Raw genomic sequence first — 12,909 nt, 5'->3', positions numbered from 1 at the left:
TCAGACACCGTAGGAACAAATTCGGAAATGGAGACCGAGAGACCTCCGTGGAGGAGGGGAAAGAAGCGCGAGAAGAAAGGGAAAGGCCCTTTCTCCGGTGACGCGCGGTCACGAGCCGTTCTCCCGACGTGGGCGCGCGCCATTGGCGGAGCGCTAGCTGACGTCCCTGCAGTCGCCCGGGCGCGAACGGCAGCAAGGGCGGCGCCGCACTGGAAGTTGGCGGGGCGCGCGCGCTCCCGCGGCCTGCCACGCCCCCGCCCTCCGCCCGCCAACCCGCTCGTCCAGTAGCTCTTCGCGCCCAGTTGACCACGCCCCCTCCACGCCCGCCCCTCCTCCACCAGAACGGAGGCGCGCGGAAAGCGCGTCACGTGACGATTGGCCCCGCCTCTTCCTCTCGGTCCCATATTGAACTCGAGTTGGAAGAGGCGAGTCCGGTCTCAAAATGGAGGTAAAACCGCCGCCCGGTCGCCCCCAGCCCGACTCCGGCCGTCGCCGCCGCCGCCGGGGGGAGGAGGTATTAGGGGGAGAGCGGGGGGTTGATGGGTAGTGGCCGGCGTGGGGGGCTTGGCTCGGTGGGAGTGGGGAGGCCGGGTGGACTGGGTCGGCTGTCCCGCGCTCTGCGTTGAGGCGGGCGGTGGGAGGGGGAGGGGAACGGGCCTCAGAGGCCTCCTTGGAGCCCCTCGCCCGCCTCATCCTCCTCTTTGGCTGCACAGGTAGCCCCTAGCAGAGGCGGCTTGGCTGGCGAGAACCTCGGAAGGGATGCCGGCCCGCCGGCCGCGCGGCCTCAGATGCGAGGCCGAGGGCGGCATGGCGGGCCTCGGCGGGAGCGGTTGGGAGGAGGTGGTGGGGGAGGGGAGGGGACGAGCAGGCACATCCGGGCGAGCGAGCAGGCGGGCGGCGGCCACATTGACATTGATCCGCTGCCGCGTTACGAAATGGCGCATTGGCCCGCAATGGCCGCCGCTTCGCCGCGGGGAAAGAGAGCGCGGGATTGGAAGCGAGAGAGAGGAGGCGGTTCGGCAGAAAATGCCGCAAATTGCCTCGAAGCTTGGGGCGTAGTGTTTTCGCTCAAGTTCTGCCGGCGCGTTTCTAGGCCTCAGACCTTTTAAGACAACGAGGATTTTTTTCTGTACGGGTTTTGGCAGCACTCAGTTGAAAATAGGAAAAAGTGTTAGTTTGCTGCTTTAGAATACTTTCTGATGTGCCTCCTGAAAGTACAAGTAATTTTACATATTCTCGAGCCATGTGGGTGAAGCGTGCTCACTATCAGAGTTCGCTGTACAATGGGGACAGATTTTTTTTTTAACCACCATTTTTCTTAGTCTGATGGGTCGGCCTGGTTGTAGTTTTTTAGACTTGTGTTTTAGAGAATTGGAACCATAGTTGAGTTTTTCGTGTGTTTGAGATGATTTTATGTTGGTTATAGATTTTCTTGTCGTTTGTATTGTCAATTAGTTATATTTAACAGGGTGGAAAAACAAAACTAAGTGAAATAAAGGTTTAGGCCATTAATTTGACTTTTTCCCCCCAGCTCCTAACAATTCTCACATTAAATACTTTAATTTCTACTTTCAGGAAGACAAATGTAACCTCTTAATTTAATGATTTAGGACAAGCAAAATCTCAATCGTAGTATCAAATGCCAGTTTATATCATCAAAGAGCGAATTAAGTTGTAAACCACTTAGGCCTCATCTTAATTTCTTTACTAATGCAATTTCTGGTTTACTGTGTTCTGTATATTTAAAGCTATATATATTATACTTAAGTGCAGCTTGGGCTTGTGGACTTCTAAAATGTGTTGAAATTTTTGCTGTGATATAAATGTTTGCAGCTTATAACAGGTAAAATAAAAACGGTTACAGAGAGGGAAATTGGTGAGTTTTTTCCATAGGTTTTAGGTGGGGAGGGGAATGCCTTTACTATGTAAAGACTTAGTATCTTGATTGCTTGAAGCCAGTGAGGGTTTTTTTTTTTGTTGTTTTTTAATTTGGGAGTCATAACTCTTGTACTGGATAGATTGTGCTTTAAAAATGTTGGGGTATGGACTCAGGAGGAAAGACGTGGAAAATAGTGTGGACTACTTAAATAGCATTTTTTGTTTGTTTCTTAGAAAATGGTTTTTCAGTAGTGACTTCTAAAACAGACTTCAGATACTTGTTTTTGGTTGTTCTCCTGGAATCCTCCAGATCCTCAGTTTAGTTGAAGTGACAATTGTCATTTGAAAGATTGTTTATAGATTTGCTTTGTATCAACTTTAATCCAGTGATGTGTGTGTTGTATTAAAATATTTAGGTGGGCAATGTTTAATTGTACAGGAATTTGATATTGTTAATTATTTATAGCAGATGTGTGGGTGCTTCCCCCACCCCCTTTAGCAGTTAATCTTGGAAAGATAACTAAAGTTTATTGGTTTGTTTCAGGGTCATGATCCAAAGGAACCAGAGCAGTTGAGAAAACTGTTCATTGGTGGTCTGAGCTTTGAAACTACAGATGATAGTTTAAGAGAACATTTTGAGAAATGGGGCACACTTACAGATTGTGTGGTAAGTAACTAAAGGAACAGAGAGGATCTTTAGAAACGGTAAAGGCCCTAAGGAAGTATTTCAACTCTTTATAAACTTTATTTTGTAGGTGATGAGAGACCCCCAAACAAAACGTTCCAGGGGCTTTGGTTTTGTGACTTACTCTTGTGTTGAAGAGGTGGATGCAGCGATGTGTGCTCGGCCACACAAAGTTGATGGGCGTGTAGTGGAACCAAAGAGAGCTGTTTCTAGAGAGGTATTTTAATACCACCGTGTTGTACAAGGTGTGGAGTTTTTACAAAAGTTGTTTTTTTGACTTTTTTTTTTCTTTTTTTGATAGGATTCTGTAAAGCCTGGTGCCCACTTAACAGTGAAGAAAATTTTTGTTGGTGGTATTAAAGAAGATACAGAGGAATATAATTTGAGAGACTACTTTGAGAAGTATGGCAAGATTGAAACCATAGAAGTTATGGAAGACAGGCAGAGTGGAAAAAAGAGGGGATTTGCTTTTGTGACTTTTGATGATCATGACACAGTTGATAAAATTGTTGGTAAGTAGCAATTGGAATTTGAATAGAGACAACTGTTATGCACTAAATTTACTAAATTACACTCTATACCATGAATGATAGCATATAAAATTTGTATAGATTCGCATTCATGAAGTCGCTATACTTGTATAACCAGCCTTTAGAGAACTGCTATTAACATCCCAGAATATTCCCTCATCCCCACTGAAAAGTCATTATCTTCTTGATGTTTAATGGGTTCTTTAGTGATAAAGGATATCATTTACATGTTTTTCCCCAAACATCACATAACTTGTTTGTTTGTTTGTTTGATTAAAAAAAATTTTTTTAGTTCAGAAATACCACACTATTAATGGGCATAATTGTGAAGTGAAAAAGGCCCTTTCTAAACAAGAAATGCAGTCTGCTGGATCACAGAGAGGTGAGTAATACCATATATGCAAATTGCGGTCCATGTGAGTGGTGTTTGTAAGGTTCTTAAAGATACTCCTTATGTCTGTGTTCAAGGTCGTGGAGGTGGATCTGGCAACTTTATGGGTCGTGGAGGAAACTTTGGAGGTGGTGGAGGGAACTTTGGCCGTGGTGGGAACTTTGGTGGAAGAGGTAAGCTGGTTATCTTCTCATTTTGTGTCTTTCTAAAATTTATTGGTGAGTTGACTGTATTTTTAATGCATACATTGTTTTTCCTCAGGAGGTTATGGTGGTGGAGGTGGTGGCAGCAGAGGTAGTTATGGAGGAGGTGATGGTGGATATAATGGATTTGGAGGTGATGGTAAGGTTTTGTTTTTTTAATATATATACTTTTGGTTGTTTCTGTACTTAATTTCATTTAAGTATGCTTTTCTAATTTGTCAAAACAAATACCATATACTATTTTTCTTTGAACATACAGTGTTAGCTCTTTTTTGGTTACTAACATTGTGCTTAGCATTTGAACTTCAATTTGAATTATTTATGTCTAGATAATATGTTTACTGTTTTCCTTACTGTGTTTATTTTTTAATGACATTTCAATATAAAAGGATATTTAAGCAACTGATCTTGATTCTTGCCAAGATTTTTGCTGTTCTGTTTCCAGTTGTTAAATTAGGCTTGAGTGTTGAATCAACTCATTGGTTAAGTTTTAGTCATTTAAATGTAACATGAACTAGAATTCTGTAGCTATATATGTTTATGGTTTGTCATCTGATTTTTTTTTTTTTTTTAGGTGGCAACTATGGTGGTGGGCCTGGGTATAGTAGTAGAGGAGGTTATGGTGGTGGTGGACCAGGATATGGAAACCAAGGTGGTGGATATGGTGGTGGAGGAGGAGGATATGATGGCTACAATGAAGGAGGAAATTTTGGCGGTGGTAAGCTTTTACTCGTTTTCAATGTTAAAAACGATAGCAGTTTTATTATAAAAATGTTCAGGTGGGGCATATAATCAAAATTGTGTTCAGAATTAATACGAAAGGATCAGATTGGAGGGTAGTTAAATTGAAATTTTTTGTTACCTATTTAACTTGTTCTACATGATTTTGAGATATATATTTGTTATTGCCAGAATTTTACTTTACAGTTAGGTACTTTTAAGCTTGACAGAGTGAAATTATAAATTGAATTTGCAGCTATCTTGAAATGAATTGTGCCATCTGAGGTTTCTGTGTCAATAGCTGTAAGTAGATTTTGACAATTGAGAATTGTCGAAAATCAACCTTGCTGTTTTTGAAGTTAAATTGTGTTAGCATTCTAGTGAATCAAGCGTGATTATGATAGGTATTAGTGGCATAAAAGAGGGACCGTGTACTAAGGCAGTAGCACATAATAAAATGTGACAACTGTCAAGATAAATCTTATGTTGACTTTAGTTATGCCTGAACTCTATTGGTAGGTCTTTGCTTCTGGTAGTTCTATAAAAATTTTCGAAGGTCTGTGTATTAGTGGCATGATTGTTAAAAATTAGAACAAACTAAATTATTCTGTAGGTCAGCCACAAATAAAATCATTTGTAATTTCAGGTAACTATGGTGGTGGTGGGAACTACAATGATTTTGGGAATTATAGTGGACAACAGCAATCAAATTATGGACCCATGAAGGGGGGCAGTTTTGGTGGAAGAAGCTCGGGCAGTCCCTATGGTGGTAAATATATTTTTTTCCTTTGAAATTACTTCACGACTTTTCAAATTTGTAAACCTATGCATTTCTGTTAAAAACTTGAAAATATTTATTTACAGGTGGTTATGGATCTGGTGGTGGAAGTGGTGGCTATGGTAGCAGAAGGTTCTAAAAATTCAGCAGAAAAGGGTAGGTATCTTTAAATTTCTATCATAATGATAAAGATATGTGGTGCTGTTCACTGAGTGTAATAATTTTTTTATCCTGTATTATTCAACAGGCTACAGTTCTTAGCAGGAGAGAGAGCGAGGAGTTGTCAGGAAAGCTGCAGGTTACTTTGAGACAGTCGTCCCAAATCCATTAGAGGAACTGTAAAAATCTGCCACAGAAGGAACGATGATCCATAGTCAGAAAAGTTACTGCAGCTTAAACAGGAAACCCTTCTTGTTCAGGACTGTCATAGCCACAGTTTGCAAAAAGTGCAGCTATTGATTAATGCAATGTAGTGTCAATTAGATGTACATTCCTGAGGTCTTTTATCTGTTGTAGCTTTGTCTTTTTCTTTTTCTTTTCATTACATCAGGTATATTGCCCTGTAAATTGTGGTAGTGGTACCAGGAATAAAAAATTAAGGAATTTTTAACTTTTCAATATTTGTGTAGTTCAGTTTTTCTACATTTTAGTACAGAAACTTTAACAAAATGCAGTTTTGAAGGTGTTTCCTTGTGAGTTAACAAGTAAAGAAGATCATTGTTAATTACTCTTTTGTATGAATTTTGCTAAAGTTAACTGTAAAGAAACACCTGCTGACTTGCAGTTCAAGGGGAATCTATTCTCCCCATTTCCAAACCATGAAATGAATGGGCACTGACATGTGGAGAGAATAGATATTTGTATGTTTGCAATGTGTTTTAGATAAATAGAATTGGGTATTTAAATTAGCATACTTGTGAATTTAATAGCATTAAGATTTACCTTCAAATGAAAACTCTCAAAATTTCTATTTGGTTTTTGTGCATTTTCTTTCAAAATGTAATCATATGATTTTAGTGTGTTAGCTTTGCTGAGAGTCCTAGCTGTGTTTGGAACATCTCCACTTTACATTTGCCTTGGTCACATGTGAACTGCTGCCATAGTTTTGAGTGTAAAGAATGTCTGCTGCCCTGTTTAAATTCTGGAAAGGGTAGTAGATGTTTTCCCTTGCCTCCTACTTTAAAATCCATTCTTTAAAAACTTTTTCAAAATACAGAACCACTAAGCTGCTATATCTGAGCAAATTAGTGGCTACCTTTTTTTTTCTTTTTTAAAGCACAAGAGGCCCATAAGTCTTCAGTTATTTTCCTTGGTTTAATATATTTTTTTGATACAAGCTCTCAGAGTAAGAGAATAAAAATCATGCATTGTTGAACCCTTAACTGGCTGGCATGCTTTCCTGTTTGTACCCTCTACCTTTTACTGGATAAAACCAAGGATAGTCTAAGGTAAAATCATCCCAAATGATTTATTACAGTAGAAATGTAGCACAGTTGCTTAGTACAAAATACTCACTTCCCAAAGACCTGAATTCACATTTGGATGATTTTGAGTTCTTAAATTCCCAAAGAACATACTGATACTCCCATGTGTATGCTTGACTCTAAATCATGTTGGTATAAATTTGTCTGGAAGGGCCCTGACTGAGAAGTTGTAGATCATAAGGTCACACAGACACACACACACACACAACTACCACTGTCAACTGTTTTTGCGCCAGCTAGTGCTTACAATATTCATTCGAGCTCTTAAGTATGTGCCCTGCTGTTATCCTTTCTTTGGCAGTTGAACATTGAATTGGAGGTTCTTACATTTGTTCTAAGGAGTACTAAGCAAAACAAGCAATAAAAAGGGGAATGGGGCGCGCTAGTGTTTGAATATGCTCTCTTGTTCTAATTCTGTGCATTATTAATACTTGGATGCATGCAATGCCAGCATGGAAATCGGTCTTCACAGATACTGCAGTTTTCCAGAAAACACTCACAAATGAATAAATGTAACAGACAACATTCCATTTGTTAATGGACATATGTGAATAAGCAGCGTAGAAAATAGGCTTTTAGAAACTGGTTAAGTCCTTCAAATTCAAGTGTGGTATATAAATGGACACTGTCAATGTTCATAATTTAAACCTGGGTACCTGGTCAAAGTAATGCTTGGGAAACATTTTATTAAAATTGAGCTAAATTGTCTCAAGTTCTTTCATTCATACAATAAAGGTTGAAGGAATGGGGGAGATCAACATATCTTGTTTCTATGTTTGTGAAATTGTTGGACACAACCTTGACAGTATCCTTTAATGACATGGAGTTAATTGTACTGTTAACAAACTTTCTATGTTCTGGAATTAGTATAATAGTGAAAACATTTTCAGTAAGTTGATGTTCGCAACCTATAAGCAGGTGAAATCTGTGTATGTGACCTGTTTATAAGTTGTATTAGCTTAGTTTTTGTGAACAGTGTGGAAAAGTAAGCCATGAGGAGAGCGTTTAACCAGCTTTAAAGGACCTAAGATGTGCTCTTTAAGCACAGTGTGGATCAAAGGAGACTCACTAAGACAGGACTTCAGCAGCCTTTTGAGTGTGGACAAGTCAGCATAAAGAATGACAAGGCAGCAGCAAGAGCTTCAACTACAGAGAAGTGAAGGCATAAGATTCTATGATGATAGTGAGCAACTTTTCAAAAGCTAGTTAAATCTGCTTTTTACAACTGAAATATCGAAGAAAGTAGCAGGAAGGAGCTTCGCCTTTTGGAACTTCAATGAGATAGTTGCCACAGACACTAGGTCTAGCATTTAGACCTGCAAGGAAGGGCAATAAGCATTAGGTAAGGCTTGAATTTGAATTTTTCACTAATTAAAGAGTGATTTTTTGTAAAGCAAGGTAAGAGTAATCTTTTTGATTTGCAGGTTGAATGAGAACCCTACTTGCCTAAATGAGGAATGTCTTTCCTACCATCTTAAATACGAAGGTTTCTGGCTGGGTAAGGTTTGTAGTTCACAGTAAAATCTGACGACACCATTTGCTTCCTTACCAATTTATATTTAAAACATAACAGGTAGATGGCAAAAATTGTTCAATTGAAAACCTTGGAACTACATCTAACACAGTTTTTGAAATAACCCCTGCAGAAACCATGAGGTGTTCTCTTGAGTCAGATGTACACTATTGTTGGTGTCTTTAGGGTAAAGTCCATTTTGACAGGACAGTTCACATCTTAAGAACATCTTTTATAATATAACATGAAGCAGACACTCAAACTGCCAGTCCTTACTCTTGGTAAAAGCATTTTGGAATGAATGTGCAAAATTATACAGGTATAAAATGGTCTCACGTTCTCACAGCAAAATACATTTGTGGGAGGGTTGAGGGTTTTAGTCTAACCTCTAGGTTTGAAAAAGTAGGGTTCTAATCCCTCCTTTTGAAAAGCTTCTAGTTGAGTAAAAGGTCTGTTGGTCAATCATTGATGGTTGATAAAGGGCTATTGCACCGGAAGGTTTTGTTTTAAGGCTGATTTGATTCTTCACATTTAAAACACTTGGGAAGGGGAAAAGGGAAGACATACTTAAGATGTTTCTAAACCATCAATTTGCTACATAAACAGTAGGCAGTTGGCCAGAGCTTACTCTAGAAAAATGGCTGGTTGGTTCGTTTCTGTACCTAAATCAGGGCTGGATTACTACACAACAAAGTGAAAAAAGGTAACAGCCTTTTAATAAACGTTGACATGGTATTAGTGAATTTCCTAAGAGGAAAAACTTTCTTTTAAAGGCATTGTTCTTTCCAGTTCATCTTAATTCTTTATAAAATAAAGTGATTTTTACTTAAATAGTTCACTGTCGTTTCTGACAATACTATGTTCTCTCAAGTCAGCGCCACTAAATGAAGAGTTCTTAAGGGGCAAAATGATGCAAACTTGAACTGATTTTGTCATAGGTTACTGCTTCCCACACTAGACTTGCTTAGTAAAGCTACAGGATATTTGGTAGTAATGTTAAAGAACTACCGAAGTAGGCTTGGTTTTATGGTATATGAGACTACAATACACAATTTGAAACATTTTTAATGGAGTACTAGTAATGTCACAACGTAGCAAATAAGCATGCAAATATGCCAGGGCTAATCTAAGGATTATCAAAATTCTAAAATTTCAATGTTTTCCAATTTTTAAGAGGTGGTCTGTAATGGTTTCAAATGTTTGATTTGTAGCATAATGCAATGTTTACAGAAAGATAACTTTTTCATTAAAATATTTTTAGAAATGTGTGTGTTACTTTGTTGCTTCGTGGTGTTTGTGATTCATACTCTAGATGGATATTGGTAAGATCAACAGGAAACATGCAATGAGCCTTTGAGACCAGTAAAAGTGGAAAAATGGGGCTGTGCATGCCTCATAGGGATTGTCTGGGACTATACATGAAATGTTTGGGTGACACATGAGAAATTGCCTGGGAAGATAAAGTATCCAAGAGGCACCTCCTTCGTGGTGCAGAGGTTAAAACTTCAGTGGTATCAGGTTATCTTCAGCCACTGTAGCATGAGTTTGATCCCCAGCCAAAGAGCTGATCCACATGGTACAGCAAATTTCTAAACCGCTGTTCCCTTCAGCAATGTATTTCAGTAGACTTGCCTGTTTTTCCCACTGGCACTGGAGTTTACATCCCAGTACTTATATACATAAGTGTAGGTGGTACAAGGGGTGTCAGTACCAAAGGCAGCCACTGCAACACCTGTGATCCGCAGCCAGGGAGTTGACCCACAAGACAAAAGACCTCATGTCACCAGCTGCCCTCGGCATTGTGTATCAGTCAGTCTTGTCCTCCCTAGTCTGTCTAGTGAATCCTCTGGCCTCATTCTCATGTATACCTAAATATTAGTAATATGTAGTTACAAACCTTGCACTCAAAAAATCCAGAAATTCTATCAGATGAAAGGCACAGAATTTTGATTAAAGAATATTACATTCAACAGAAATGTTCAGAAAACTGCATTTGAAACAACTGATAGTTGCTTTTTTAAATAACTTAGAAAACCAACTAGGTTTTTTTATTATTTATATACCAAGATTTTACATACCAGTAGTTTTAAGAGCTTGGGCTAGTTACTGAGGTTTCTTAATGCCTGCTCCACTTTGGGCTTGACAATGTCCTTAGAATGTTTTTCTGTTACATAAAGTGCTTAACCATGTTGACACTAATTTTCAAAAGTGTGATTTAGTAATTAAAATGTTTAATGTGGACTTTGAAGTGATGCATAAATGCTATTTTGAGATACCTGGCAAGTCACTTGATAAAATGACTTAAACTGCCAGGTACTGTTGAGTACGTTGTGGTTTGTTGCCTATAATCAATGTCAACTTTCAGTGTAAGTGAAAGTTGCTCCCAATCAAAATTCTGACCCATTTCATCGGATTGAGTACTGCTTTTTCCTAATTCCTCTAGTAAAGTGCATGTAATACCTGCCTTTATATAAATTTGGAGGCTAAAAGTGACTGGGCTTGAAGAGCTTAACCTAGTGTCTGGTTGATAATTTAAAAGTATTGGTAATTACAGGTAACTATCAGTATCCTGAAATATACCACAACTTAATGGGTGACACAATGCAGCTTATGTTGAGGTTTTCTCTTAATGTTTTCTACATTATTCTCAGTTCTCAAAAAGAAACATGAACTGATAAGTAAAATTGGTCTGTTACATATTACATTGTATATGTTCACACTTTAAAGCAAAAATGAGTTTGGGAAGTGTATAGGCACAACCATTTAAAATGAGAAAGTAGGGGCCTCCCTGGTGGTACAGTGGGTTAAAGCACAGCACTAAGAAGCTAAAGCCACTTCCCCATGAGTTCTATCCCCGCCGCAGAGGTGATCCACATGGAGTGGCAGACCTCTCCTGACCCACCTGCTGCTCTCCTCAGCAGTGTACCTCGACGATCTGCCTGTTCTGCTCCCCACTCGTCTCTGGTGAATCCTCTCACTGCCCCTGCACCTCTGGCCTGTACCCCAGTTCTATATGCATAATCTTTTTTAAAAAAAATTACAGTTGGGCGTCCATTTCATCTGACAACATACTAAAGGCTATCTCAAGTCCAGATCAAGAAAGATGAAAACTTGGGATTTTTAATTCAGCTGTAAGGGAATGTTATATTTAATAACTAATTCTACCTAATGCAGTGTGTTTAGCAATTCAAAGTAATGTTTGGGGACTGGAAGATTTAAGAGTATGTGTGATTGAAGGCATCTGCTGTGTAGAATTCTGATCTCTCCAGCATTCTTCCCCTCAATGAATTCCAGTTGCTTCTTATGGGGATGCTGTTAACATTTTTTAAGATTATTTATGCATATAGAACTGGGGTACAGGCTAGAGGTGCGGGGGCAGTGAGTGGATTCACCAGAGACAGAGTGGGGAGCAGAAAAGACCGACTGACAAAAGTTCACTGTTGAGGGGAGCAGTGGGTGGGTCAGGAGAGGTCTGCTGTGCCACGTGGGTCACCTCTAGAGCGGGGATCGAACTCATGCTGAAGTGGCTTTAGCTTCTTAGTGCTGTGCTTTAACCCACTGTGCTACCAGGGAGGGCCCCTGTTAACATTTTCACTAGAACCCACCTGCAACACTCACCCAAAATTTCATCTTAAGATTTGAGATCTCTGGCTAAGTTAGAAGCAAGGTGTCTCCCAGTGATTTCATCACCACCACTACACTAGCTATCAACACATGAGAAAGGTTAACAGCAGAATCTTAACATTTCAATCTCTGGATCATTAATCCTTGAAATCACTCATACCCTTGAGCCTTTCAGTCTTCTGAATCAAATTCTCTTAAGCTAACTGGGCTGATTTCTTTCAGCTGCCACTGAAGACTTCCTAACAAGAGGTTTGTGAGAACAACCCATTATAAATTGCTTACGGTGAACAAGGCACTGTATATATATATTTTTTGAGTATTAACTTATCCTCCCTTTGCAGGTGAGGAAGCAGCCCTAAAGTGCTTTGAGTTATTGGAGGTCATTCTAGGAAAATGGCAGTAGGAAGCCTAACTGGTCTGACTGTGTGGACTCCACTGTTTTGCCTCTAATGAACTGACAGAACACAATGATTAGCATCTAGTGCTAGTATGCTTAACCTTCAGATGAATCTGCTTTTCTACACAAGTGAAATAAACATCTGCTTAGATGGGAAAAAAACAGTGCATTGTTGCTGTGAATGAGTTAGTGAGCAAGCAGACAGATTGATTTTACATGTTTAATCTTTCAGTGTCTAAGCATGAACTAATTTCCTTACCTAGACCTTCTAACCAGTCTTTCCCATCTCTTGATAACACAGTTCTTTAAAACTTCAGTTCCTTGCCTTTTTTATTGTCTTTCCCAATCCTTCACTTTCTGGCATCATGTGGTATGTCCTCTAGTTCCAGGAGGAGTGGGATTTCCATTTTATCCTCTAAATAATGCATCACACAAAGTAGCACATCTCCTGATGTGAATAAGTGGTCAATGTATTACCTTCCACATCAAGGTATAACACTTCCCTTGGTTGAGAAGTACCTGCTGAGATACTGAAGAGGTATCTTGATATGAAATATCACTTATCTTCTCTAGATCTCTAGCACCAGAAGTTCAGTGTAAAATCCTTTTCATATTTTCAATGAAAACATCCTGAAAATACAGAACACCTAAATGTTCTAAGTATGTTATTGTCATGGGGTACTGTGAATAAACTTGAACTCCAAAA

The 12,909-nt window shown here is 39.4% G+C and overlaps 1 protein-coding gene across 4 annotated transcripts; it reads left to right on the top strand.

Annotated features, from left to right (window-relative positions):
• Positions 1-338: 338 nt before the first annotated feature.
• Positions 339-9,450, top strand: HNRNPA3 (heterogeneous nuclear ribonucleoprotein A3). Of its 4 annotated transcripts, none has more exons than XM_004674496.2 (11): positions 339-514; positions 2,423-2,545; positions 2,634-2,780; positions 2,865-3,075; positions 3,386-3,475; positions 3,562-3,657; positions 3,746-3,826; positions 4,262-4,405; positions 5,054-5,176; positions 5,272-5,341; positions 5,433-9,450. In XM_004674496.2, the coding sequence occupies exons 1-10, from the start codon at positions 443-445 to the stop codon at positions 5,322-5,324; spliced, it is 1,140 nt and encodes a 379-aa protein (XP_004674553.1). In that variant the 5' UTR covers positions 339-442; the 3' UTR covers positions 5,325-5,341; positions 5,433-9,450. The 4 variants fall into 4 exon arrangements, with proteins under 4 accessions (XP_004674553.1, XP_004674554.1, XP_012583119.1 ...); XM_004674497.2 differs by having other exon boundaries at positions 375-448; XM_012727665.1 differs by having other exon boundaries at positions 375-514; positions 8,094-9,450.
• The last annotated feature ends 3,459 nt before the right edge of the window (positions 9,451-12,909 follow it).

This window comes from Condylura cristata, unplaced genomic scaffold (genome assembly GCF_000260355.1).
Source record: "Condylura cristata isolate star-nosed mole 26May11 unplaced genomic scaffold, ConCri1.0 scaffold00002, whole genome shotgun sequence".
Lineage (NCBI taxonomy): Eukaryota > Metazoa > Chordata > Mammalia > Eulipotyphla > Talpidae > Condylura > Condylura cristata.
The sequence above is the reverse complement of the archived record's forward strand: the minus strand, read 5'-3'. Positions and strand labels throughout refer to the sequence as shown.

What these genes read in the sequence shown, in the direction of transcription:
- HNRNPA3 (XM_004674496.2), top strand. Translation starts at nt 443, where the DNA reads ATGGAGGTAAAACCGCCGCCCGGTCGCCCCCAGCCCGACTCCGGCCGT. An exon ending in GTCTGCTGGATCACAGAGAG is followed by an intron (nt 3,476 to 3,561) that starts GTGAGTAATACC and finishes TCTGTGTTCAAG; the next exon opens with GTCGTGGAGGTGGATCTGGC. An exon ending in TAATGGATTTGGAGGTGATG is followed by an intron (nt 3,827 to 4,261) that starts GTAAGGTTTTGT and finishes TTTTTTTTTTAG; the next exon opens with GTGGCAACTATGGTGGTGGG.